Source organism: Acinonyx jubatus, chromosome X, assembly GCF_027475565.1.
Source record: "Acinonyx jubatus isolate Ajub_Pintada_27869175 chromosome X, VMU_Ajub_asm_v1.0, whole genome shotgun sequence".
In the NCBI taxonomy this organism is placed as follows: domain Eukaryota; kingdom Metazoa; phylum Chordata; class Mammalia; order Carnivora; family Felidae; genus Acinonyx; species Acinonyx jubatus.
Window position 1 is genome coordinate 95,028,803 of NC_069389.1, and position 26,987 is coordinate 95,055,789.

The window sequence follows — 26,987 nt, forward strand, 5'->3', positions numbered from 1 at the left end:
ATGTTACCTGGACCTCTACTAGGCTCGGGAATCAACAGTGACCTCCCCCCCAAATCCCTCTCTAACTGAGCTCACATTACAGTGGGAGGGCCACACAATAAACAAAATGAGCAACAAAAATAGAGAGGGTCTTACAGGAAATCTGAAGCAAGGAAGGAGGATAGGAAGTATGGGGAAGTGAGGAAATCTTATTTTATTTTTTTAAGTTTATTTTGAGAGAGAGAGAGCAAGCGAGCGAGCATGGGAGGGGCAGAGAGAGAGAGAGAGAGAGAGGGAGAGAGACCCCAAGCAGGCTCTGCACCGTCAACTCAGAGCCTGACACAGGGCTCGAACTCACGAACCTCGAGATCATGACCTGAGCTGAAACCAAGGGTCAGACGCTCAACCGGCTGGGCTACCCCGGTGCTCCGGAAGTGATTCCTCACTTTTAGATAGAAAAAAGCTATCCCTTTTAGACAGAAGGGACAGCAAGGACTTCTCTGAGAAAAGGACACTGAAGTCAGGACCTGAAGCAGGTGAGGGAGCAGGCCATGCAGATACCTGGGGGAAGAGTGTTCCAGGCAGAGGAACAGCAAATGCAGAGGCCTCAGTCAGGAATGTGCCGGGCATCTGTGAGAACCAGGGAGGGGACCACAGTGGCTGGAGCACAGTGAGTCGAGGGGGATCGTAGTAGGAGTCGCGGGGTCAGAACGCACAAACAAGTAGTGGAGATCCGTGTGTGGTGGCCCGGAGCAGGGGAACCACAGTGGAAGCTCTCCAGATCCTGCTGGGACTTTCCCCCACAGGAAAGTCGGGGGGTGGGGGCAGGCCCCACAGGAAAGTCTACTAATAACTCATTCTCTCCCTTCCATTCCAAAGGCATGACTGGATGCCCTACCCCACCCCCAACCCCCAACCCCCCAGCCGCCCCCGCCCCCCGGAGGACAGGCAGGGGCTTCCCGGAAGCTCCTCCTCCTTCCCAGGCTGGGATCGGGACTGACCTGGCAGGTGCAAGCCGGGGACTGAGAAGGGACCTTTAGGGGCGCCTGGCCCGGCTCAGTTGGTAGAGCATGCCTACACAAAACAAAAACAAAACAAAACAAGGACTCAATTCCCTTGTCCTTTCGGACGCTAAGAGGGAGGGCAGGATGGGCTGGGGCCACCTGTTCCCTCTGGTCGTCCTGAGAGAAAAACACCTTTCGGTCAGCGTCTTTAAACAGCCAATTCTCTTTCAAAGTCCTACTGTCCCCCTTCCCTCCCTCGCTCTGGTTCTGCCTTCAGAGGCAAGAGGGAGAAGTGGCCTTGCCCTCCTTTTGGGGCGTCTGTGTCTGAGGCCTGTGGCCTGCACTGTCCCCCAGAGACTCCAAAGTCAAACCCCCTCTCTTATCTAGAAGAGGACGTGTGGTTCTCTGGAGATTCTGCACACGAGCTTTACACGTTTCCGTATTACAAATATCTTTACCCACTCTGCGACTTGGCTATCGTACTCTCTTAATGGTGTTTTTTGATGAACGGAAGCTCTTAGCTTTAATGTAGCCAAATGTATACGTCTTTTATGGTTAGTGCTTTTTGTGTTTTGATTGAAAGGCCTTTCATTTCCCAAAGATAATGAAAACACTTTGCTATGTTGTTTTCTAGAAAAACTTTTTTATTAAAAAGTTTTTGGAGATTTATTTATTTTGAGAGAGAACGAGCGCAGGGGAGGGGCAGAGAAAGAGGGAGAGAGAGAGAGAAGAGAGAGAGAGAATCCCAAGCAGGCTTTATGCTGTCAGCACCAAGCCCAACTTGAGGCTGGGTCCCACGAACTGTGAGATCATGAGCCAAAATCAAGGTTTGGGTGCTCAACGAACTGAGCCACCCAGGCGCCCCTGGAAGTTTCTTTTTTAAGTACACTCTACGCCCAGTGTGGGGCTTGAACAGATGATCCCGAGATCAAGAGTCCCCTGCTCTACTGACTGAGCCAGCCATGCCATATCCCCTAGTCTAGAAGTTTTTTTTATCTTGCTCATGTAGATCTGTGGTTTTTTGTGAATGATGTGGGACAGTGGTCAAGTTTTCTTTTTGCCATATGGGAGATAATTGTCCTAGCAAAGTATACGGAAAAAGACAATCCTTTCCCTACGGAGGAGCAGTGGCACCTATGTTATATATCTGTTATTACCTGTGTGGGTCTGTCTCTAGACTCCCTGTTCTCTTCTGTTGGTCTATTTGCCTACCACTGGGCCAATATCATATTGTTTTCATTACTTTCACTATATAATAAGACAATATCTACTAGACCTATCTTTCCACCTCGCTCTTGAAGAGTTCCTTGGCTATTCTAGGACGGTTTCCATAGAACTTAAATTGCCTTGCCAAGTCTTCCCCCACACATACGCACACATACAACTGTTGAGATTTTTGAATGGGGTCTCACTGCATCTACAAATCGCTATGCAGAGAACTGACCCCTCAATGTTATCAAGGCTTCCAACCCATGAATACAGTATATCACTCCATCCATTTAAATTTTCATTTTTCTCAATAATCTTTTATAGTCTTATCTCTTTTAAAAATGTTTATTTATTCTGAGAGAGAGAGAGAGAGAGAGAGCGAGCAGGGAAGGGGCAGAGAGAGAGGGAGACAATCCTAAGCAGGCTGTGTGCTAGGAGATCTATCTGTAGGTATTTAAAAAAAATTTTTTTTTTAATCTCTATTTATTTTTGAGGGAGAGAGAGACAGAGTGCGAGCAGGGGAGGAACAGAGAGAGGGGGAGACACAGAATCCAAAGCAGGGTCCAGGCTCCGAGCTGTCAGCACAGAGCCCGACGCGGGGCTCGAACTCACAGACTGTGAGTTCATGACTTGATCCGAAGTTGGACGCTTAACCGACTGAGCCACCCAAGCACCCCTAAGCCTAGGTATTTTTTATGCTATTACAATGACTTATTTATTTATTTTTTTAAGTTTCCAAATGCTTGTTGCTTATATAGGGAAATACAACTAGCTTTCCATATTGACCACATGTCCAGCAACCTATCTAAATTCATTCATCAATTCAAATGTTTATCCTTCAATTCTTTTGGATATTCTTCGTACACAATTGTGTTTTCTACAAATGATGACAGTGTTATTTTTTCCTTTCCAGATCTTTAACCTTTTTGTTTCTTTTTCTTCTTTTATTGCACTAAGATTTCCAATACTCTAGTAATGGAGGGAATCCTTGTCTCATTTCCAATTTCTGGAGGCAAGCTTTTAAGTATGTAACTTGCTTTACAGTTTTTTTTTATAGTTGGCTTTTATCATAATTAAGAATTTTTCGTCCATTCCTAGTCCCTTATTCCCATATGTATCCTTACAATAAATGCCTATTCTTTAAGCTAACTTGAGTATCTGTTCCTAATATCCAAAGAAGCCTGATTAAAACAATGATCATTTTGTCACTTTAAGTATTTGTTTATTGAAAAATTTTTTTCATGTTTATTTATTTTGAAAGAGCAAGAGAGAGAGAGAAAGAGAGAGAGAGAGAGAATCAGCGGGGGAGGGGCAGAGAGAGAGGGAGAGAGAAAATCCCAAGCAGGCTCTGCACTCTCAGTGCAGAAACCACCATGGGGCTGGATCTCAGAAACCTTAAGATCATGACCTGAGCCAAAATCAAGAGTCAGACACTTAACCAACTGAACCACCCAGGCACCCCTTTTTAAAGATTTATACCTCTCCATTTTCTTAGTTCATTCCAGAATAATATTGAGTAATAGCAATGATGGCAAGCATCCTAGTCTCATTCCTGACATTAAAGAAAATGCCTCTAGAATTTCATCTAAATCCTATTTTATTATTTTTATTATTATTTGAGAGAGAGAGAGAGAGAGAGAGAGAGAGCATGCGCCAGTGGGGGAGAAGGGCAGAGGAAGAGGGAGAGAGAGAATCTTAAGCAGGCTCCACACTTAGCATGAAGCCCAACACAGGGCTCAATCTCACGACCCTGGCATCATGACCTGAGTTGAAATTAAAAAATCAGACGCTCAACCGACTGATTGCGGTGTCCCATTTATTAATATTTTTTTTTAGAACCTTAGCACATCTATATTCAGGGTTTTTATATGTATATTTTTTGGTGAGACTGGTCCGGAATTGGGGGAAATGATCTTTTTCTATTCTCTGAAGGTTTAAGAACTATCTGTTCACTGAAGTTCTGCTAGGTCTCAATGACATATTCTTATCACCCAGAGATCACCACTGGTTAGTATCTCACTGCATTTCCTTCCAGATCTTCCCCCGCCCCGTGTACAGGTGTGTGTGCACATGAACAGATATATAATAAACCAAATAAGATCACTCCGTCTACTGTTCTGCCAGCTGCTCTCTTCAGCCAATAACCTCCACCATTTTAACGCATTTTCATCTCATCTAATATCACATATTTCTATTTTCCCAATTGACCCTGAAATGAGCCTGACAGCTGGTTTGTCCACACCATCACCCAATCTAGAAGAAAGGCATGAAGTGCATCTGGTTTGGAAAAGGAAAATTTTAAGGTTGCTGGAGGGGTGGTGGGTGGGAGAGATGGGCTAAATGGGTGACGGGCCTTAAGGAGGACACTTTTTGGGAGGAGCACTGGGTGTTATATGTGAGTGATGAGTCCTAAGTTCTAGTCCTGAAACCACTAAAAAAAACCCCCGCGAATGAAATATACAACACAACAGGTGGAAGTTCAATAAAATATTAGGAGATCTGAACATGGAAAAAAGAAGAAAAGGAAAATTTTTCTAACAATTATGTCTGTCTTAAAATGGAAATGGCTGTGTTGGGAAATTGTAAGACTGGAGACTTTTTTTTTTTGTCTAATATGTCACTATTATTTTTTAATATAATTTATTGTCAAATTGGCTCACATACAGTGTGCAAAGTGTGCTCTTGGTTTTTGGGGTAGATTCCCATGGTTCATTGCTTCCATACAACACCCAGTGCTCGTCCCAACAAGTGCCCTCCTCAATGCCCATCACCCATGTTCCCCTCTCCCCCCGCATCCACCCTGTTTGTTCTCTGTATTTAACAGTCTCTTATGGTTTGCCTCCCTCCCTCTCTGTTTGTAACTATTTTTCCCCCTTCCCCTGCCCCCATGGTCTTCTGTGAAGTTTCTCAGGATCCACATGTGAGTGAAAACATAGGATATCTGTCCTTCTCTGACTGACTTATTTCACTTAGCATCACACTCTCCAGTTCCATCCACGTTGCTGCAAATGGCCAGATTTCATTCTTTCTCATTGCCAAGTACTATTCCATCGTATATATAAACCACATCTTCTTTATCCATTCATCAGCTGATGGACATTTGGGCTCTTTCCATAATTTGGCTGTTGTTGAAAGTGCTGCTATAAACATTAGGGTTCAAGTGCCCCTCTGCATCAGCACTCCTGTATCCCTTGGGTAAATTCCTAGCAGTGCTATTGCTGGGTCATAGGGTAGTTCCATTTTTAATTTTTTGAGGAACCTCCATACTATTCTCCAGAGTGGCTACATCAGGTTGCATTCCCACCATCAGTGCAAAAGGGATCCTCTTTCTCTGCATCCTCACCAGCATCTGTTGTTTCCTGAGTTGTTAATTTTTAACCACTCTGACCGGTGTGAGGTGGTATCTCAGTGTGGTTTTGATTTGTATTTCCCTGATGATGAATGACGTTGAGCATCATTTCATGTATCTGTTGGCCACCTGGATATCTTCTTTTAAAAAGTGTCTGTTCGTGTCTTCTGCCCATTTCTCCACTGGATTGTTTTTCAGGTGTTGAGTTTGTAAGTTCTTTATAGATTTTGGATACTAACCCTTTATCTGATATGTCATTTGTAAATATCTTGTCCCATTCCGTTGGTTGCCTTTTAGTTTCGTTGATTGTTCCCTTTGCAGTGCAGAAGCTTTTTATCTTCATGAGGTCCCAATAGTTCATTTTTGCTTTCAATTCCCTTGCCTTTGGAGATGTTCCAAGTAAGAAATTGCTGTGGCTGAGGTCAGAGAGGGTTTTTTCCTGCTTTCTCCTCTAGGGTTTTGATGGTTTCCTGTCTCACATTCAGGTCCTTTATCCATTTTGACTTTATTTTTGTGAATGGTGTGAGAAAGTGGTCCAGTTTCATTCTTCTGCATGTTGCTGTCCAGTTCTCCCAGCACCATTTGTTAAAGAGACTGACTTTTTTCCATTGGATATTCTTTCCTGCTTTGTCAAAGATTGGTTGGCCATACATTTGTGGGTCCAATTCTGGGTTCTCTATTCTATTCCATTGGTCTATGTGTCTGTTTTTGTGCCAGTACCATACTGTTTTGATGATTACAGCTTTGTAGTAGAGGCTAAAGTCTGGGATTGTGATGCCTCCCGCTTTGGTTTTCTTTTTCAATATTACTTTGGCTATTCAGGGTCTTTTGTGGTTCCATACAAATTTTAGGATGGTTTGTTCTAGCTTTGAGAAGAATGCTAGTGCAATTTTGATTGGGATTATACTGAATATGTAGATTGTCTTGGGTAGTATTGACATTTTAACAATGTTTATTCTTCCAATCCATGGGCATGTTTTTCCCTTTCTTTGTGTCTTCTTTAATTTCCTTCATAAGTTTTCTATAGTTCTCAGCATACAGATCTTTTACATCTGTAGTTAGGTTTATTCCTAAGTATTTTATGGTTTTTGGTACAATTATAAACGGGATCAATTTCTTGATTTCTCTTTCTGTTGCTTCATTATTTGTGTATAGAAATGCAACTGATTTCTGTTCATTGATTTTGTACCCTGCGACTTTGCTGAATTCATGTATCAGTTCTACAGCCTCTGGGTGGAGCCTCTGGGGTTTTCCATGGAGAGTATCATGTCGTCTGTGAAAAGTGGAAGTTTGACTTCTTTGCCTGTTTTGATGCCTTTTATTTCGTTTTGTTGTCTGATTGCTGATGCCAGGACTTCCAACACTGTGTTAAACAACAGTGGTGACAGTGGACATCCCTGTCATTTTCCTGATCTCAGGGGGAAACTCTTTTTCCCCACTGGGATGATATTAGCTGTGGGCTTTTCACAAATGGCTTTTATGATGTTTAGGTATGGTCCTTCTATCCTTTCTTGAGGGTTTTTATTAAGAAAGGATGCTAGGGGCACCCGGGTGGCTCAGTGGGCGAAGCACCCAACTTCGGCTCAGGTCATGATCTCGCGGTTCGTGAGTTCAAGCCCCATGTAGGGCTCCGTGCTGACGGCTCAGAGCCTGTAGCCTGCTTCGGATTCTGTGTCTCCTTCTCTCTCAGCACTTCCCCCACTCATACTCTGTCTCTCTCCCTCTCAAAAAAAAAAACATTAAAAAATTTTAAAAAGGATGCTACATTTTGTCAAATGCTCTTTCTGCATCAATTGACAGGATCATATGGTTCTTTTCTTTTATTAACGTGATGTATCACATTGATTGATTTGTGAATACTGAACCAGTCCTGCAGCCCAGGAATGAATCCCATTTGGTTATGGTGAATAATTCTTTTTATATAGTGTTGAATTCAATTTGCTAGTATCTTGTTGAGAGTTTTTACATCCATGTTCATCAGGGATATTGACTTGTAATTCTCCTTTTTGTGGGGTCTCTGGTTTGGGAATCAAGGTAATGCTGACTTCATAGAATGAGTCCGAAAGTTTTCCTTCCGTTTCTATTTTTTGGAACAGCTTGAGAAGGATAGGTATTAACTCTGCTTTAAATGTCTGGTAGAATTCCCCTGGGAAGCTTATTTGTTGGGAGATTTTTGATAACTGATTCAATTTCTTCACTAGTTAAGGGTCTGTTCAAATTTTCTATTTCTTCCTGTTTGAGTTTGGTAGTGTGTGGGTGTCTAGGAATTTGTCCATTTCTTCCAAGTTGTCCAGTTTGCTGGCATATAATTTTTCACAGTATTCTCTGATGACTGTATTTCTGAGGGATTGGTTGTGATAAGTCCATTTTCATTCGTGATTCTATTTGGGTCCGCTCTCTTTTTTTTTTTTTTTTTTTTTTTTTTTTTTTAAGAAGTCTGGCTAGGGGTTTATCAATTTTCTTTATTTTTTCCAAAAAACCAGCTCTTAGTTTCATTGATCTGTTCTACTGTTTGTTTTTTATTTTATATTGTTTATATCTGTTCTGGTCTTTATTATTCCTCTTCTACTGGCCTTGGGGTTTCTTTGTTGTTCTGCTTTCTAGTTCCTTTAGGTGCGCTGTTAGATTTTGTATTTGGGATTTTTCTTATTTCTTGAGATAGGCCTGGATTGCAATGTATTTTCCTCTTAGGACTGCCTTTGCTGCATCCCAAAGGGTTTGGACTGTCGTGTTTTCATTTTTTGTTTCTATATATTTTTTAAATTCTTCTTTAATTGCCTGGCTGACCTATTCATTCTTTGGCAGGATGTTCTTTAACCTCCTTGCACTTGGAAGCTTTCCAAACTTTTTCTCATAGCATTGTGATCTGAAGATGTGTATGGTATGATCTCAATTCTTTTATATTTATTGAGGGCTGCTTCGTGACCCAATGTGTCATCTATCTTGGAGAATATTCCATGTGCACTCAAGAAGAATGTGTATTCTGCTGTTTTGGGGTGCAAAGTTCTGAATATATCTGTCAAGTCCATCTGGTCCAGTGTATCATTCAGGGCCATTATTTCTTTATTGATTTTCTGCCTAGATGATCTGTCCATTGCTATAAGTGGAGTATGAAAGTCCCCTGCAATTACCACATTCTTACCAATAAGATTGTTTATGTTTGTGATTGTTTTATATATTTGGGTGCGTAGACATTTATAATTGTTAGCTCTTCCTGATGGATAGACCCTGTAATTATTATATAATGCCCTTCTTCATCTCTTGCTACAGCCTTTAGTTTAAAGTCTAGTTTGTCTGATAGAAGTATGGCTACTCCAGCTTTCTTTTGCCCTCCAGTAGCATGATAGATAGTTCTCCATCCCCTTTCAATCTAAAGGTGTCCTCAGATCTAAAATGAGTCTCTTGTAGACAGCAAATAGACGGGTCTTGTTTTTTTTATCCATTCTGATGCCCTGTGTCTTTTGATTGGAGCATTTAGTGCATTTACATTCAGCGTTACTACTGAAAGATACGGGTTTAGAGTCATTGTGATGTCTGTAGGTTTCATGCTTGTAGTGGTGTCTCTGGTACTTTGTGGTCCTTGAAACATTTCACTCACAGAGTCTCCCTGAGGATCTCTTGTCAGGCTGGTTTAGTGGTGATGAACTCCTTTAGTTTTTGTTTGGGAAAACCTTTATCTCTCCTTCTATTCGGAATGACTGGCTTGCTGGATAAAGGATTCTTGGCTGCGTATTTTTCCTTATCAGGACATTGAATATTTCCTGCCACTCCCTTCTAGCCTGCCAAGTTTCAGCAGATGGGTCGGCTACTACCCTTACATGTCTACCCTTGTAGGTTAAGGCCCGTTTGTCCCTAGCTGCTTTCAGAACTCTCTCTTTATCTTTGTATTTTGCCAATTTCACTCTGTGTCCTGCAGAAAATCTATTCCTGTTAGGTCTGAAGGGAGTTCTCTGTGCCTCGTGGATTTCAGTGTCAGTTTCCTTCCCCAGATTGGGGAAGTTCTCAGCTATGATTTGTTCAAGTACACCTTCTGCCCCTTTCTCTCTCTTCTTCTTCTTCTTCTTCTGGAACTCCTATGATACAGATATTATTACATTTCACTGAGTCACTTAGTTCTCTAATTCTCCCCCTTGTGGTCCAGAATTTCTTTTTCTCAGCTTCATATTTTTCCATAACTTTATCTTCTATTTCGCTTATTCTCCCCTCTGCCTCTTGAATCCTCACTGTCACTGCCTCTGGTTTATTTTGCACCTCATTTACAACAGTTTCAAATTCATCATGAGTATTTTTTAGTTCCTTGATGTCTGCAGCAATAGATTCTCTGCTGTCTTCTATGCTTTTTTCAAGCCCAACGATTAATCTTATGACTATCATTCCAAATCCTGGTTCGTTACGTTGTTTATATCTGTTTTTTATCAATTCTTTAGCTGTCATTTCTTGTGAGGAGAATTCTTCCGTTTCATCATTTGGGCTAGTGTTCTGTCCCTTGTGTGTTTTAAAAGCTTGTTATTTGTCTTACACCTGCGAGCACTGCTATATTAAAGAGGGGTCAGTAAGACTGGAGACTTTCAAGCAAAGGCTGGACCAAATATGTGTCTGGGGGAGTGGCACAGGGAATTCCTGTATGTGGGAGGTTAGAGCTCATGATTTTTTAAGGTGTTTTCCACCCTTGAGTGATGAAGATACTAGGACTGATTTTCTACAAATTGTGTTACTGTATCACTTTTGCAGTGGGTCCTTATCCCCTCCTGTCTCCTCAGGTACATTGCCCTGGTAATTCTCTCTCTCTCTCCTGCATTATCTCTTGGCTTTTTCCTCATCAGCATTCAAATATGCTGTTATTTCTCCTGTCTTGAAAATACCTACTGGGGCGCCTGGGTGGCTCAGTCGGTTGAGCGTCTGACTTCAGCTCAGGTCATGGTCTCGTGGTTCAGGAGTTCGAGCCCCACATTGAGCTCTGTGCTGACAAACAGCTCAGAGCCTGGAGGCTGCTTTGGATTCTGTATCTCCCTCCTTCTCTCCCCCTCCCCTGCTCATGCTCTCTCTGTTTCTCAAAAATAAATAAATGTTAAAAACTTTTTTTAAAACAGAAAACACCTACTGTCACTCTCACTTCCCACTACACACACCACATTTCTCTTTTCCTTTCACAGCAAAACTCAAAAAAAAAAAAAAAACAACCCACAATCATCTGTATTCGCTGCCTCTGATTCCTCTCCTCCTGTTCTCTCTTGAACTCACTCCTGTCAGGCTTTTGCTCATACCATCTATTAAACTGCTCTTGTCGAGGTCACCAATGACGTCTACTAAATGCAATACTCACTTCCAAGTCCTCGTCTTTCTTCCGCGTGCTGGTCATTTGCCTATTTGCTCTCGGAGCCATTTTCCCTCTTCTGCTCTGTTGTGTGGAACGGACGACTACACTTCCCAGGCGCCCTTCCCCTCTGACTTCCTGATGGGTTTGGCTAATGGGAATCACTGGCTGAAGACTGGAGAGTAGAAGCTGCGTTACCCCCTTCCTTTCCCTCGGTGTTGAGTGTCATCTCTAAAACAGTGACTGTATCTACTCTGTGGCTCCCCCGGGATAGGCCTTCCCTCCATGGACCAAGCTCCTGCTGGGCCAGCCTTCCTGCTTCTGGGTGGTCCCTGATCCTGGACTTGAGTAACACCAAGGTGGGGGGGAGGAGGGAGGGAGGGGGAGAGAGAGGATAGAGGAGAGGGGGGGGGGGGAGAGAGAGAGAGAGAGAGAGAGAGAGAGAGAGAGAGAGAGAATCCCAAGCAGGCTCCATGCACAGGTTGGAGCCCTATGTGGGGCTCAGTCCCACAACCGTGAGATCATGACCTGAGCTGAAACCAAGAGTCAGATGCCCAACCGACTGAGCCACCCAGGCGCCCCAGGATTCAATCCTTGCACCAGCTCTCTTTTCTGTGTACACGTATGTCTTGGGGAATCTCATCCTGTCTTGTGGCTTTGAAGAACATCTATACGCCAAAACCTCCCACGTTGATAGCTTCTAGCCAGACGTCCCCAGTTGAGCTCCGGACTGCATATTGCCTACTTGACGTGTCCACTTTGCCAGCCGGCAGGCGTTTTGCACTTTACATGTCTGAGACAGAGGGCTTGGCCTTCCCCCCCAAAGCTGTTCCTCCCATCTCAGTAAATGGCGCTTCGGTTCACCCAGTTATTTTAGCCCCAAGTTAAGAAGTCGTCCTTGATTCCCTTCTTCCCCTCGCTTCCCACATCCAACCCATCGGCTTTTGCCCCGATAACAAATCCTCCCAAACACATCTCCCTTCAGTTTCTCCAGCTCCTCCTCTACTACCGCTCTGCTGTCTCTCCCGGGCTACTACAGGGGTCCCCTGATGGGTCTCCTTGCTTCCATTCTGGCCTCCCGGTGACAAGCCATTCTGTGCGTGACAGCTAGCACCGTTCGGAAGCATAAACCATGTTACTCCTCTGCTTACAAGTCTCCAGCTTCCCACTGTGCCATTGAGATGGAAACTCCCTATCTGGGCCCGCAAGGCCATACATGGCCTGGCTCCTGCTCACTCCCCTGACCACCTCTTGCTGCTTGCTTGTTCTCTCGCTCAATACAATCTAGGCACACTGGCCTTTCTGTTCCTCCAACACGGTAGGCTTATCCCTCTGCGGGGCCTTGGTATTTTCTGTTAGCCTCCCCCGGATTGCTTCCCCCACCCATCCTTACCTGGCTGGCTCATTCTCGTCCCGCGGGTCCCCTGGGCTCAACGGCCCCGCCCCAGAGTCCATCCCTGATCACCTGACATTCTCCATCACATCACACTATTGTAACTGACCCATTTCTTGTTCCCTTGTTTGTCTGGCACCCCGGCCCCCAGAACATGAGCTGCTCTCTTCTCCACTCTGTCCCCAGCTCCTACTGCAAAATGTGGCACAGAGCAGCCACTCGGTATACAGTAAGTTCACGGAGTAAGGTAACAGATGAACTTCAGCAGGAAGAGGGCCATCTCTTCCTCTGGGACTGGAAGGAGAAAAGGATGGAAAGAGATGAAACTAATGGGTGCCCCTGTGTCCTCGGTGCTCTGGGGAGAAAAAGGTCTGTTGGGAGAAAGGGGGCTCACAGGTAGAGAGGCTGGGGCAAAGTGGTGGAGGCTGTAAATTGTTCCAGGGGGGAACAGGAGGGTTGCTGACCCCAAACACACAGGATTGGCTAGCTATCGGGACAGTGTCAAATTCCACGCGTGGGGTGCCTGGGTGGCTCGACTGGTTAAGAGTCTGACTTTTGATTTTGGCTCAGGTCACGATCTCGTGGCATATGTGGGTTCAAGCCCCACGCTGGGCTCTGAGGGCTCCGCACGGACATCGTGGAGCCTGCTGAGGATTCTCCCTCTCTCCCTCCCTCTCTGCCCCTCCCCTGCTCGTGCTCTCTCTCTCTCTCTCTCTCAAAAATAAACAAACATTAAAACAAAAATGTTTTTAAATAAATAAAACTTAGAAGGAAAGGCGAAGGAACCAGAGTAACCAAAACAAATGTTAAAAAGGACACAGCTAGACAAATCATACGACCCAATTTCAAGACTTCCCACACAACTGTAATAAGCAAGTCAAGATGGTGGGGTATTAGTGCAAGCACAGAGACAACAGACAGGAGAGAAAGTCCAAAACTAGAGTCAACGGACTTTTAGCAAAGGTACAAAGGCAACTGAATGGAGAAAGCAAAGGCTTTTTAGCAGATGGTGTCAGAACTGAACATCTGTATACAAAAAAAAAACAAAAAACAAAAAACACAAACCTCAACACATGCCTCACACCTTCTACAAAAATTAATTCAGGGGCGCCTGGGTGGCTCAGTCGGTTAAGCGTCTGACTTCAGCCCAGGTCACGATCTCACGGTTCGTGACTGCGAGCCCTGCGTCGGGCTCCGTGCCGACGGCTCGGAGCCTGGATCCTGCTTCGGATTCTGTGTCTCCCTCTCTCTCTGCCCCTCCCCTGCTCATGCGCTCTCGCTCTCTCTCTCTCTCAAAAATAAATAAACATTAAAAAAAAAATTAATTCCAAATGGGTCACAGACTGAATTTAAAATATAAAACTTATGGAAGAAAATCTGCACGGTCCTGGGTCATGAAAGCTACTACACTATTAAGAGAATAAAAAGACAACTCCCACACTGGGAGATGTTGCAAATCACATATCTGATAAAAGACTTGTATCCAGACTGTACAAAGAGCTCTTAAAACCCAACAACAGGGGCACCTGGGTGGCTCGGTCGGTTAAGCGTCTGACTCTTGATTTTCGGCTCAGGTCACGATCTCACGGTTTGTGAGGTCGAGCCCCACGTTGGGCTCTGCGCTGAAGGCACAGAGCCCGCTTGGGATTCTCTCTCTCTCAAAATACATAAGTAAACAATAAGAAAACACCGTTTAAAAATGGGCAAAAGATCTGAACAGATCTTCTCCAGAGAAGATATACAGGTGGCAAATTAACTAATACAAATATGTTCACAACAACAACAAATCAAATAGTCTAATGAAAAATGGGCAAAGGACTTGACTAGACCTTGCTCCAGAGATAATATGCAAATGGCTCAGAATCATATGAAAAGTTCCTCAACACCGCTGTTCAATGCTAACGGAAACCATGAAGTCCAGCCTCACACCTGTTAGGATGGTTGCCGTCAAACACAAAATAAAAGTAAGCGGTGTTGGTGAGGATGCGGAGGAATGGGGGCCCTGGACGTTACTGGTAGGAGTGTAAACGGGGGCGGCCGCCGTGGAAAGCCATATATGGTGGTTCCTCAAAAAACCCAACACAGAATTACCGTCTGATCCAAACACCTCATTTCCGGGTATTTACCTGAAGCATCGAGAGCAGGGTTGCAAAGACCTCCTCTCATTAGGGAGACGCAAATCAAAAGCACAAGATACCCCTGAGCAACTGTCCTAGATCAGAGGAAGCTAAAGAGACATGGGTGGCTCAGTAGGTTAAGCCTCTGACTCATGATCTCAGCTCAGGTCTTGATCTCAGGGTCGTGAGTTCAAGCCCCGCGTTAGGCCCCGCTACTTAACATTAAAAAAAAAGAGAGAAAGAGAGAGAGAGAGAGAGAGAGAGAGAGAGAGAGACTAAAGAGACGCGACAGCTGAACGCAGTGTGCGATTCTGGATTGGGTCCTGGAACAGAAAGAGGACACAGTGGAACGACTGGTGCAATCCAAACGAAGTGTGTAGTTTAACGTTATTGTCCCAGCGTTAATCTCTGGGTTTTGACCACTGTGCTATGGTTTTGTATGGACTGGTCTGCTCGGGCTGCTGTAACGAAATTCCACAGACCGAGTGGTTTTAACAACAGGCATTTTTTTTTTTTCTCACGGTTCTGGAGGCTACAAAGTCCAAGGTCCAGGTGCCATCTGATTCAGTTCCTAGGGAGAGCTCTTTTCCTGGCTAGGAGACGGCCGCCTTCTTGCTGTGTCCTCCCGTGGTAGAGAGAGAGAGAGAGAGACAGGTAGAAAGAGAGCTCTCTGGTCTCTTCTTTTAAGGGTACTAATCCCATCATGAAGGTCCCACCTCATGACCTCATCTAAACCTAATTGTTTCCCAAAGGTCTATCCCCCGAATCCCATCACGCTGTGGGGTTAGTGCTTCAACAGAGGAATTCTGGAGGGGACACAGTTCAGCCCGGACCATTATACAGGATGTTAATATTAGGGGAACCGAGTGGAGATTATACAGGAACTCTCTGAATGATCTCTGGAACTTTTCTGTACATCTCAAATTATTCAAAGATTTCTTTTTTTAATTTTTAAATTTTACGTATTTATGTATTTGTTTTTGCCATCAATAAGAAATTTACTTGTCTTAAAAAAAATCCAAACGCTGGCACTGTCCAGAAAAATGTAACAGGTTTATTTATAATGGTTATAAAGTTGAACTGCTGAAACGTGTTCAACGCAACATTTTGACTTGCATCAATGCTTTGTGTCCCCGCGTTTGTATTAAAAATTCACACACAAATGAAAATTTGTGCCAATACCTACTTCTGTCCCCCGTTTTTCCATTTGCAATCATATACTTAGGTACCTCTGACCCCATGGGAAAAAAAAAATATCTACCAATAAGAGGAAGAAGAGAATTTTTTTAAATTGAAGAATGGAACGTTTTCCATCAGAGCGGATTCTTAAGCACGTTCTCCATGTATGCCGCGTGCTAGCTGGGCATGATTGTTACACGTTGGGCATGGACAGCTGGCAGGCTGGTGTCTTCCAAGAGGCCCACCAGGTAGGCCTCGCTTGCCTCCCGCAAAGCACCGCCAGCCGCACTCCAGAAGCACAGATCTGTTTCGAGGTCCTGAGCGATCTCCCGCACCAGACGCTGGAAAGGAAGTTTGTGGATTGGAAGTTCCGCGGACTTCTGATAACCTGTAATTGCGCGGAATGCCACGGTACTGGGCCTGTGACGATGAGGTTTCTCCACCCCTGCAGTGGAGGGCGCATTCTTGCGAGCGGCTTTTGTAGCTGGTTGCTTCCTCGGTGGCTCCGGTCGACTCGCGTGCAGCCTGCTTTGTCCAAGCAACGGTGGGGAGACCTCCTTACTTAATCCCCTTCTCCTTTGGAGCTCAGCGAGCTAGAGGCGGCGCTGGCATTAGCGATTCTGTGTCTCCCATCCTCTCTGAGCCTCCCTCATTCATGGTGTCTCTCTCTCTCTCTCTCTCTCAAAAATAAATAAACATTAAAAAAAAAAAAAAAGGTTTTTTTCTAAGGTAAAAAACCTCAAGGCCAGGCACCCTGGCTGGCTCAGTTGGTAGAGCATGGGGCCATTGATCTTCAGGTCGTGAGTTCAGGCCCCATGTTGGGCCGTAGAGCTTACTTAGGAAACAAAACTAGGGGCACCTGGGTGGCCCAGTTGGTAGACATGCGACTCTTGATCTCAGGGTCGTGAGTTCAAGCCCCACGTTGGGCGTGGAGCCTACTTAAAAAAAAAAAAAAAACACACACACACACAAACTCAAGGTGAGAAGAGTTGAAGGTGAGGGGCCTTCAGATCCCCAACCACAGGATCAGGCTGGGCCCAAAGGAAGCGAGGTAGTGACAGAATGGCAACACTGGGAGAAAACAGGAGGATCGGGGTCCTACGAAGTTTAGAAGCCGGTTCAGTTCACCCTAAGTGATGCTTTTCGTTTTCCTGGAGGAATTCTCAAATACTAAAAGCTCAAGTGTGAGGGACTGTGCTTTGTTCGAAGTGAGTGAAAACTCGGAGCAGTCAGACAGGTGAAGGCGCGGCAGAACAAAACATCAAGGAAGACAAAAAGGGAAGTTTTTTCCTTAAGGAAAGGAGGTGGTCCCCGGTGATAAGGATCCCCACATGGTCGAGGCAAGCTAGTTTTTAAAAAGCATTTTAACTTCTCTTATGCAGTATAATTACACTTCCAAATGTCACCAATTATTACAGCTATTAAACATTTTACATTTTACTATTTTATGACAGTTGACAATGTGCAAACACACACACGCACAGAGTAAGACTCCAAAATTTCCACATGGCTCTTTATCCTAACACTAAAACCCTGTATTTTGCTGCTCACATTCTACAAGAAAATAAAGGTAATAGAGAAACTATGTCAATAAGCATTTCAGAATGAGAGAATAAAACACTAAAGGGCACGTGCTTATCTAGTGCTAATGACCTAATGATTGGCAGTCTTAAAGATGAAGCAAAATGCACAATTTGAACCAGATGCTCCAACGGTTTAGGGCTAGTATCTAAGGACGAGTATTTCGGAAAATGTGTGGAAAGGTAACGACACATTTCCTACAGGGAGCCCCCCACGTAAGTGTCTTCACAACGCATTTTACTTGGTTTCTCAAAATGAAACTGCTATCTGTTGTCAACAATATATTTCTTAAAAGTCCCCCAGGAGAGGCAGTTCAGCCTAGTTCTGCAGTCAGATTTCTGGCTTTATCACTTGATGGCTATGCGATCTCGGGAAACTTATAACTCCCAGAGCCTGAGATACTCATTTGTAAAATGAGGAAGTGACCACCCTTCAAATCAAAAACCAAACAGAACAGGGCTAGTGGAAGCGAGAGGAAGTGGAGGCTGTGGTCCCAGAACAGAGCTCTGGATCTCTAGAATCTTGGCTTTCAGAGGTGGCGGGACAGGCCCGCCGGGCTGTGGTCATGGCGGTTCGTGGCTAGCGTGAAGGTAAAGGTCACCGTTTGGAGGCAAAGTCAAGGAACTGTGCGGAGGTTACAGCCGACCACCTGCATGGTGTCTAAGCACCTCTCAGGGTGAGGACAGGAAATGAGGTGGGGAGGGACGCCTCAGTGCAAAGAGCCCGCTGGGTGCAGGAGGCTAACTGGGAAGATGGAAACACGGCCCCGCCCGGGGCTGTCCCCGGACCGCCACCCACCCCCCCTTCTCCCACTTCTTGCTAACTCCCGTCCACCCCTAGTCCAACCTACTTCTCCTTCCAAATAAGGAAGCTGGGGAAAAAAAGGCAGAGAAAAATGCCCTATTATTTCCCAACAGCACCTCACACACACGTCTGGGGCGACTGAACCCACGGCAGACGACGCAACGAGGTTAAAGTGCCCTTCCTGCCCCGACAGCTCGTCATACCGGGGAACAGATAAAAACCACGTACACAACACTACGTACTGACATCACCGAAAGAGCGGGGCATTAAGTGTCTAACTATACAACACTCCTCTACGGATAGCGAATGTGAAATACCCGATGGCCGACAGGCCCCTTTGTCTCAGTATCGTTTCTTCCTCTATGTCTCCCTCCCATACTCTTGTCAGCTGCGTGAAGGGATGGCAGTTATTAGCTGAGGCTGCTTACCGAGACCCCATTTCCATTTGGAGCCGAGCTGCCCTGCCCCCGCCCACTCTAATCTGGCTGTTCCTTCGTAAGTACAAAGTCTGAGAAGGAAGAACTCACCCAGAGCTTTAATATTTGAAGTACAGGAAGCAAGGCTGTGCTGTTTCTGGAGTCTGTGACTGGGCAGGTTTCTCTGAACATCAAGTAAAGGAAGCTCTACGTACATTCTAGCTTTTTATGGATTTTCTTCCGACAGCAGAGAGATTCAAACCAGAGCTGATACCTGCCAGTCTAAGAATAGAAGAGAGTCACTTCAACTTCAAAGAGTCTGACTTGCTATGGCTTTAAATATAGTTCATGCCACTTTCTTCTGTGACACATCATAGTATCTTTTTCAAAAATCTTTTAACATTTTATTAACTTTGAAGAAGGTATACTTCTACTTAAGTATAAGTATAAGAAGGTATACAGCTACTTTAGAAACTGGAGACTCTCAAGCACTGATGTATTCAGAGAGTTTCTACACAGCTGAAGAAGTTTATATCAAGTGGACCAAAAATAGTACAGAGGACCTATATATAGAAAGATCTGGTGAAAAAAAAACCCCATCTCTAGAAAGCAGGTCAGATGGACTCAAAGACCTCACTGAAGGTAGGAGAAATCAATGGCAAGCAATGGAAAGCCTTCTGTGGGGGCAAAAAGGTAGACAGCAGTCCATGCAGTCAAGAAAAAGTTCTTTTTCCTCGTGATCTCCAGTGTGGGTTGAGAGAAAGGTCCTGATCATTTGAACTGGTTATCAATCAAGGTCCCCTTCATTTTCGCTTTCTTGGCTTCCAGTTCAGCCTGGAGAGGAAGAAAAGCATACGCCCTGATACGTGACGTGAAATTCGTACTTTCCTTCCTTACGCTAACTGCCCAAACTCTATCCTGTCGTGTTCACTCAGTAGAGCAACCAGAAGGGCGGTGTCCAGCAGCTGCTTTCCAACGTTTCTGATGTTACGGTTCACAGAGGAAATGATGACGTCTGCGTGGCAAAATGGGGGTAGCGTGCAAGGCTGTGGTCAAAGGTGATCAGTGCAGGGCTCCTGCAGCCCCAGGTTCCTCCAAGGGCCAAGGGAAGCAATTTATCGTGGCATACCGGTATGCTATTCCCGGCAGAACAGGAAGAAATGCTCTTCTAGAACAGTGTTACTTCAAGTTGTGCTGCCCACGAACTATTTGTTATTGGTTCGTGCAAGATACGTATAAGAATCGAGAGCAAGCATTCTGCAACTTGCGTAGCCATTTGACAGGGATAACAAAATCAAGTACTTTGATAGGAGTAACTGAGGCAAATTCATTTTTATTGCATTTGATAAATTATAAACTTGCTCTTGACAAGCCAGAAATTTAAAAAAGAAAGCACTGTAAAAAAAAAAAAAAAAAAGGGGGGAGGGCGCCTGGGTGGCTCAGTCAGTTAAGCGTCCGACTTCGGCTCAGCTCATGATATTACGGTCTGTGGGTTCGAGCCCAGCGTCGGGCTCCATGCTGACAGCTCGAGCCTAGAGCCTGCTTCGGCTTCTGTGTCTCCCTCCCTCTCTGCCCCTCCCCCGTTCATGCTCGGTCTCTGTCTCAAAAATAAGTAAACATTAGGAAAAAAAAAAAAAGCAAGCACTGGCGGCCCTTCACCTCAGAACATTCGGTAAGCACTGCTTTGGACACTATGGCAAGGTCATGCAGCTCCCGAGACACCCCCCCCCCCCCCCACCTCTGTCGCCAAAAAATCCTCTACGGTCATTCGAACAGACTGGTACACCCTCTGAGGAGGCACAAATGCAGTGGTGTTGGATTTTAAGGCAATAGCATAAGCACGTTAGTATCAAGAAGACACAAATGCGGGCACCATCAGATATAAACGTGCGTGCTCCGCGATGAGCCCGTGGATAACACAGAAACCGGAGTGTGCTCTCAGAAGTGCCGAAGCCCCGGTCCCGGTACTGTCGCTGTAGCAACGCCGCCCGCCGTCGCATCCTGGGAGAGCATCCAGGAGCCCCGATCCGTTAACTCCTGACCTTGGACCACAGGCAGCAAAGCGAAGTATCGTTCTGGTTGGGGCCGGCTCACCAGGACTCTAACCGGGGGGCCTGGACGCTGTGGTCACCAGAGCGGGGTTCACGCTGGCAGCCCACCACGCCGGTAGCCCCTGACAGACTTGCGAAAGGATCTCCCTGAGCGTCCGAGGGTCTTCCAGACCAAGAAACCCTTGCCAGCCCGGGCCACTCACCAGCTCCTGCAGCCGCCTTTTGCTCATGCCTTTGCGCTCCAGCTGCTTTTCAATGACCTTGGCATTCTGCGCGTACGAGTCAGCGACTTCTCTCTGCGGGTGAAGCAGCGGCACCTTTAACCCAGCGGTCTTGCCCACAAGCAACAGAGCCCTTAAGTCGCCCTTAAGCAGCAGACTCCTCCGGTTCCAAAAGTACCGAAACGGACTCTGTCCCCTTTCAAAGGCTTCGGGTTTTCAGTAAATCCCGAAGAGCTCAGATCACAGCGAAAGCGGCTGAAAACCAGATCACACCTCTCTGCAAACCTTGTTATACTCAAGTACCGTAAAGGTAAGTGCCGCTACCGCTAAGGAGAGCCACACAAACCACTCAAGCCGGAATGGAAGGGACCTGAAATTGTTGAGTCTAATAGTTTTGAAACCGAAGAGGGATGAGGGGGTTGCCCCCTTGAAAGCGGCTCAAAACACAGTAGGACACTAAGCACTGAGCTAGTCCAGCTCCCTGGCTCTCACCGTGCGGATGTCCTTGAGACCCAGGGAGACAGGGACTAGCCCCGCGTTCTCTAGTCTCTTACCAGCAGAGTAAGGCCTATGACCGAAGTTTCTAATTATGCTGCTACTCGAATGGGCTGGTTCTAGAGTCCCCCTTCCTTCCGGGCCCACCCCCAGTCCATCCAGATCCCTTGAGAGCAGAAGCACTCACAGCCTCGATCTCCTCTTCCTCTTCGTCAATCGTAGACACCGTGACAGAGCTGAACTTGCCCATGTCTTTCGTCCGTTTGGTCATCATCACCTGGAGTCACAGGAGGAGGACTCGGTCTCATTCCCTGCAGTTGGCTCTGTGAGCCACGTGTGCGCGCGCATGTGTCCCTGCGGGCACACATGCCTGACTGCAGGGGGTGGGGGCTGGGGCAGGGGACACTCCCCTCTTTGGGACAGGCTGGCCTATCTACAAATGCTAATGGTTTTTATTTGGATTATGTTTTTCTAACATCTGCCATCAAGGCTTTAAAAAGTATATTTAAAACTCAGCCCGATTCATTATTTCTTTCCTTATTTCATTATTGATGTAAATTCAAGTTAGTTGATATACAGCATAGTATTGGTTTTAGGAATAGAATTTAGTGATTCATCACTTACATGTAACACCCAGTGCTCATCCCAACAAGTGTTCTCCTTAAAGCCCCTCACCCATTGAGCCCACCCCCCCCCACCCAACACCCCTCCAGCAACCCTCAGTTTGTTCTCTGTATTTAAGAGTCTCTTATGGTTTGCCTCCCTCTCTGTTTTTTATCTTAGTTTTCCATCCCCTCCTCTATGTTCATCCGTTTTCTGAAATTCCACATGAGTGAAATCCTATTATTTCCTTTCTCTGACTTATTCCCCGCAGCATAATACACTGTCCACACTGAAAAAGGAAGACATTTCAAAGGAAATAAATGGTCCTTAACACCATACAACTTCTCACTTTACTCAGAGGACAGCTCTAGGAAAGAAAAAAGGAACACAGAATGGATGTGTCACGTGTAACATCTGCTTATACATGAAAATGGCATTCTCTTAATAAGGAATGCGTCCATAAAGGGCGATTTCTCATTAGAATCTTATTGAAAAATGTAGGGCGATCTGTAGCTATATTAACCCGTCTGTCAATAGTTACCTTCTTAGGAGGCTCCTGTTTCTGCGTATAGATGTTTGTTTTGCCAAAACCCTGGCCAAACTTGACCACTGCTCCATCCACGATGAAGGTCACAGGAGCGTTCTTCGGCTGGGACTGGTAGAAGAGTGGCAGTCCACACCTGCAAACAGCAGAATGAATCTCTGGGGAGCTCAGAATACAAATCCCCCAGACACGGATTCACGAAGCGTGCTCACATCCTGGGAAGAGTCTTGTCTGTGGCATAAACGAATGATCCGCTCCTTCCACTGCTTCCCGAAACTACTTCCTAAGAATCACTGAGGCATCACGTTTACAAGCAAGAATTTGTTAAAACTGCTGCTCAGATGCCCAGGTCCCTCCCCCAGAAGATCCTGATTCAGCAAATCGGGGAGCTGAGGCCCGGGCATCTGTCATTTCCCTCAGGATCCCAAGTGATTCTTCTCACTCGACAAGTTTGGGAAATGCTGGCTCCTGCTACTGACGGCTTTCCAGTTACAACTGCTGCCGTTCTGGGGCGCCTGGCTGGCTCAGTCAGCACAGCATGCAACTCTGCATCTCGGGGTTGAGAGTTCGAGCCCCATGTTGGGTGTAGAGATTACTTAAAAAATAAACAAAATTTTTAAAGTAATAGAAGTTTCTAAAAACATACTATATATATATAGTTGCTGCCATTCTTCCAAGAGTCTGGGTAACTGGTCTAAGGTTTTTTTAATTTTTTTTTTAACGTTTATTTATTTTTTTGAGACACAGAGACAGAGCATGAACGGGAGAGGGGCAGAGAGAGAGGGAGACACAGAATCGGAAGCAGGCTCCAGGCTCTGAGCCATCATCAGCCCAGAGCCCGACGCGGGACTCGAACTCACGGACCGCGAGATCGTGACCTGAGCTGACACATATAGACCACATCTTCTTTATCCCTTCATCCATCGATGGACATTTGGGCTCTTTCCATACCTTGGCTATTGTCCATAGAGCCACTATAAACATTGGGGTGCATGCATCCCTTTGAAACAGCACACCTGTATCTCGTGGATAAATACCTAGTAGTGCAATTGCTGGGTCCTAGAGTAGTTCTATTTTTAATTTTTTGAGGAACCTCCATACTGTTTTCCAGAATGCCTGCACCAGCTTGCATTCCCACCAAGAATGCAAAAAAGATGCTCTGTCTCCACATCCTCGCCAACATCTGTTGTTGCCTGAGTCGTTAATGTTAGCCATTGTGACAGGGGTGAGGTGGTATCTCAGTGTGGTTTTGATTTGTATTTCCCTGATGATGAGTGATGTGGATAAGTGATGTGATGAGTTTTTTCATATGTCGGTTGGCCATCTGCATGTCTTCTTTGGAGAAGGGTCTATTTATGTCTTTTGCCCATTTTTCACTGGATTATTTGTTTTTTGGGTGTTGAGCTGGATAAGTTCTTTATAGATTTTGGATACTAACCCTTTATCCGATATGTCGTTCGCAAATATCTTCTCCCATTCCGTCGGTTGCCTTTTAGTTTTGCTGATTGTTTCCCTCACTGTGCAGAAGCTTTTTATCTTCACGAGGTCCCAACAGTTCACATTTGCTTTTGTTTCCCTTGCCTCCAGAGACATGTTGAGCAAGAAGTTGCTACAGCCGAGGTCAAAGAGGGTTTTGTCTGCTTTCTCAAGGATTTTGATGGCTTCCAGTCTTATATTTAGGTCTTTCATCTATTTTGAATTTATTTTTGTGTGTCGTATAAAAAAGTGGTCCAGGTTGATTCTTCGGCATGTCGCTCTCCAGTATTCCCAGCACCACTTGCTGAAGAGACTGTCTTTATTCCGTTGGATATTCTTTCCTGCTTTGTCAAAGATTAGTTGCCCATACGTTTGTGGGTCCATTTCTGGGTTCTCTATTCTATTCCATTGATCTGAGTGTCTGTTCTTGTGCCAGTACCATACTGTCTTGACGATTACAGCTTTGTAATACGGCTCGAAGTCCGGGATTGGGATGCCTCCCACTTTGGTTTTCTTTTTCAAGATTGCTTTGGCTATTCGGGGTCTTTTCTGGTTCCACACAAGTTTTAGGATTGTTTGTGCTAGCTCTGTGAAGAATGCTGGTGTTATTTTGATAGGGATTGGGGTCGGTCATTTCTATTAGACTTGTTTTCAGGTACATGAAGTCGACCCATGAGACATGTTAAAACGAATTTAACGAATCCAGTGTGGCTGTGAACTAAAATGCCTTCTTGGCCATTTCCCTGCCTTAATTCTCCTAGTCTTCCGAGAGCCAAGATGTAACTGTACTTACATCAGGAAGATTAAACTTACTGTAGTTTAGCAGTCTCACATCTCCATTTAAAAATTGATACTATGTTTTAAAATAGAAAAACATTTTTGTAGCCAGCTGGTCAGGGATGTGACTTTGACTAGTCTGTTTGGGGAGCATACTGGTGGCTGTGCAGTGGAAGTTCAAAGGCAATGGAGATTATAAGGATAAAGATACAACAGAGAATTGTATCTAATAATTCTTTTCCGAACACATTGCTGCCTCTACTTTCTTATGCTTGGAGAAACCCACACTGTTAAATACTTACTTGGCACACTTCTTCCGGTATTGTCGTTCAATGCCTTCAGGCCTGCGCAGAAAATGGAATTAAAAAAAAAAAAAAGATATGAACAAATCTCATAACCTACCCACCTCACTACCTCATTTCTTCAAATGGTAATAGGGCCTTTCAAAAATTTTCATTTCCTAGATTGACTGGTTAGTTAAACCTGTATTCATTTTAATCTTTTTTTTTTTTTTGAGAGAGAGAGAGATAACACATGTGTGCCAGAAAGTGCATAGAGGAGGGGGCAGAGGGATAGAATCTTAAGCAGGCTCCATGCCCAGCGTGGAGAAAGGGGGGGGGGGGCCTCAATCTCACCACCATGAGATCATGACCTGAGCCAAGATGGAAGAGGAGGACGCCTAACCGACTGAGCCACCCAGGCGCTCCGTATTTTTTAATTTTTAAAAAATGTTTATTTATTTTTTTTTTTGAGAGAGAGCGAGTGCAAGAGAGAGCATGAGTGGGGGAGGGGCAGAGAGAGAGAGAGAGAGAGAGAGAGAGAGAGAGAGAGAGAGAGAATGCCAAGCAGGCTCTGCACTGTCAGCACGGAGCCTGATTCAGGGGGCTCGATCTTGCGAACTGTGAGATCATGACCAGCACTGAGACCAAGAGTCAGACACTTAACCGACTGAGCCGCTCAGACGCCCCTCAAGTATACATGTATTAAGTCATTTAATCCTTACGGTGGCTCTGTGAGGTAGGTCATATTATTGTTCCCATTTTATAGATGAAGGCTCCTAAGTACAAACCAATCACATGATTTGCCCAAGGTCACAGTTAGGAAGCAGAATAGGTTGAATTCAAAAACAAAAAATTAAAAACAAAAAAAAAAAGAATAGGTTGACTTCAGGCTCAGGCCCGTCCAGCTCAAGAGCCCATAACACTTCCCACATCTACTCCATCAGTAGATTTTGGATTCCTCCCAAAAAAGTTCTTGGACCGATCTGCTTTGCTCCACCTTCCTGCCACCGTCTTAGCCCAGACCACCAGCGTCTCTTCCCTGGATGACTTGTCACAGCTTCCAGACTGGTCTCCTCACGCCCCCTCCCCTTGTTGGTTTCAAATTTTTAATAGGCAGTATGTATGCGTGGTACATATCGGTACAAATATAGGGGTACCCTATAGGGGTCCAAAGAAAAGTAAACATCATCCCCCCACCCTTCACCCACCCGGTTCTCTTCCCCGGAGGCAAATACTGTTCTGGTTTCTTCTGTTCCTCTCAGAGACAGCTGACGATGCAAGCAAAGAATCCTTATTGGTATATAAAGAAAACAGATTTTTTTCCTTTTTAGACAAAGACAGCACACTTCTTTGTTCACTTAAAAATGTATCCTGGTTGGAAAATATATATTTGCGACCCTTCCCTATCAATCGACAAAGAGCTGCGTCATTCTTCCTAAGGGCTGCATTGTATTCCTGTGTATGGATGTGCCGAAGTGTCTTTTACCTGTTGGATAAATTCCTAGAAGTGTATCCACTTTAAATTCTGATAAATACTGCCAAATTACTCTCTAGAGAAGCTGAACCAACTTACATCCCCACTACCAATGTGAGAGTTCCTGTTTCTCTACAGTCTCACCAACGAGGTACGTTATTAAAATGCAAGGCTGCTGGGGACCCTGGGTGGCTCAGTCTGTTGAGCGTCCGACTTCGGCTCGGGTCATGATCTCACAGTTCGTGAGTTCAAGCCCTGCGTCGGGCTCTGTGCTGACAGCTCAGAGCCTGGAACCTACTTTGGATTCTGTGTCTCCCTCTCTCTGTGCCCCTCCCCTGCTTGCTTTCTCAAAAATAAAAAAAAAAATTTTTAATTTTTTAATAAAATGCACAGCTGCCAATCTGGCTCGTGCAAACCGTGATCTCAACATTTGCATTTCTTTTTTTTAAGGAGTGAAGTCAGGCATCTTTTCACATATTTAATGGGCATTTGTGTTTTCTTTTTTTGTGTGAGTGGTCACTTCACATCTTTTGTTTATTGAGACTTGCCAATGTTAACAGGCCTTGCAAATATTTTTTCCCCAGTTTGACATTTGTCTTTGACTTCCTCCTAACCCGTGTGGAAATTTTAGATTTTTGTGCAGTCAAATCGATAGTATGTGTGCATGTGTGTGTGGGGGGGGGGGGGTGGTATTTAGTTAGGCCTTCCCCATCCTAAGTT

General features: G+C 45.1%; 1 protein-coding gene and 1 pseudogene across 6 annotated transcripts in view; both read right to left on the minus strand.

Annotated features, from left to right (window-relative positions):
- Positions 1-26,987, minus strand: part of STEEP1 (STING1 ER exit protein 1) — a 44,135-nt gene that overhangs the window by 2,104 nt on the left and 15,044 nt on the right. Inside the window, exons 3-9 of one of the 6 annotated variants that reach the window (XR_003418387.2) lie at positions 24,815-24,856; positions 22,257-22,395; positions 21,300-21,389; positions 20,600-20,692; positions 18,457-18,627; positions 981-1,053; positions 524-609 (exon numbers count right to left, since the gene is read on the minus strand). Coding sequence is in view for 3 of the 6 variants with exons in the window: in XM_027054199.2 (XP_026910000.1) it covers positions 18,553-18,627; positions 20,600-20,692; positions 21,300-21,389; positions 22,257-22,395; positions 24,815-24,856 (439 nt within the window). In the remaining 3 variants the exon portion in view is untranslated. Of the gene's footprint in view, positions 1-523; positions 610-980; positions 1,054-18,438; positions 18,628-18,853; positions 19,180-20,599; positions 20,693-21,299; positions 21,390-22,256; positions 22,396-24,814; positions 24,857-26,987 lie in introns of those variants that run through there. The other 5 variants (XR_008289835.1, XR_008289836.1, XM_027054199.2 and 2 more) reach the window with 5 other exon arrangements.
- LOC106970891 (histone H3.3A-like) lies at positions 15,400-17,780 on the minus strand (annotated as a pseudogene).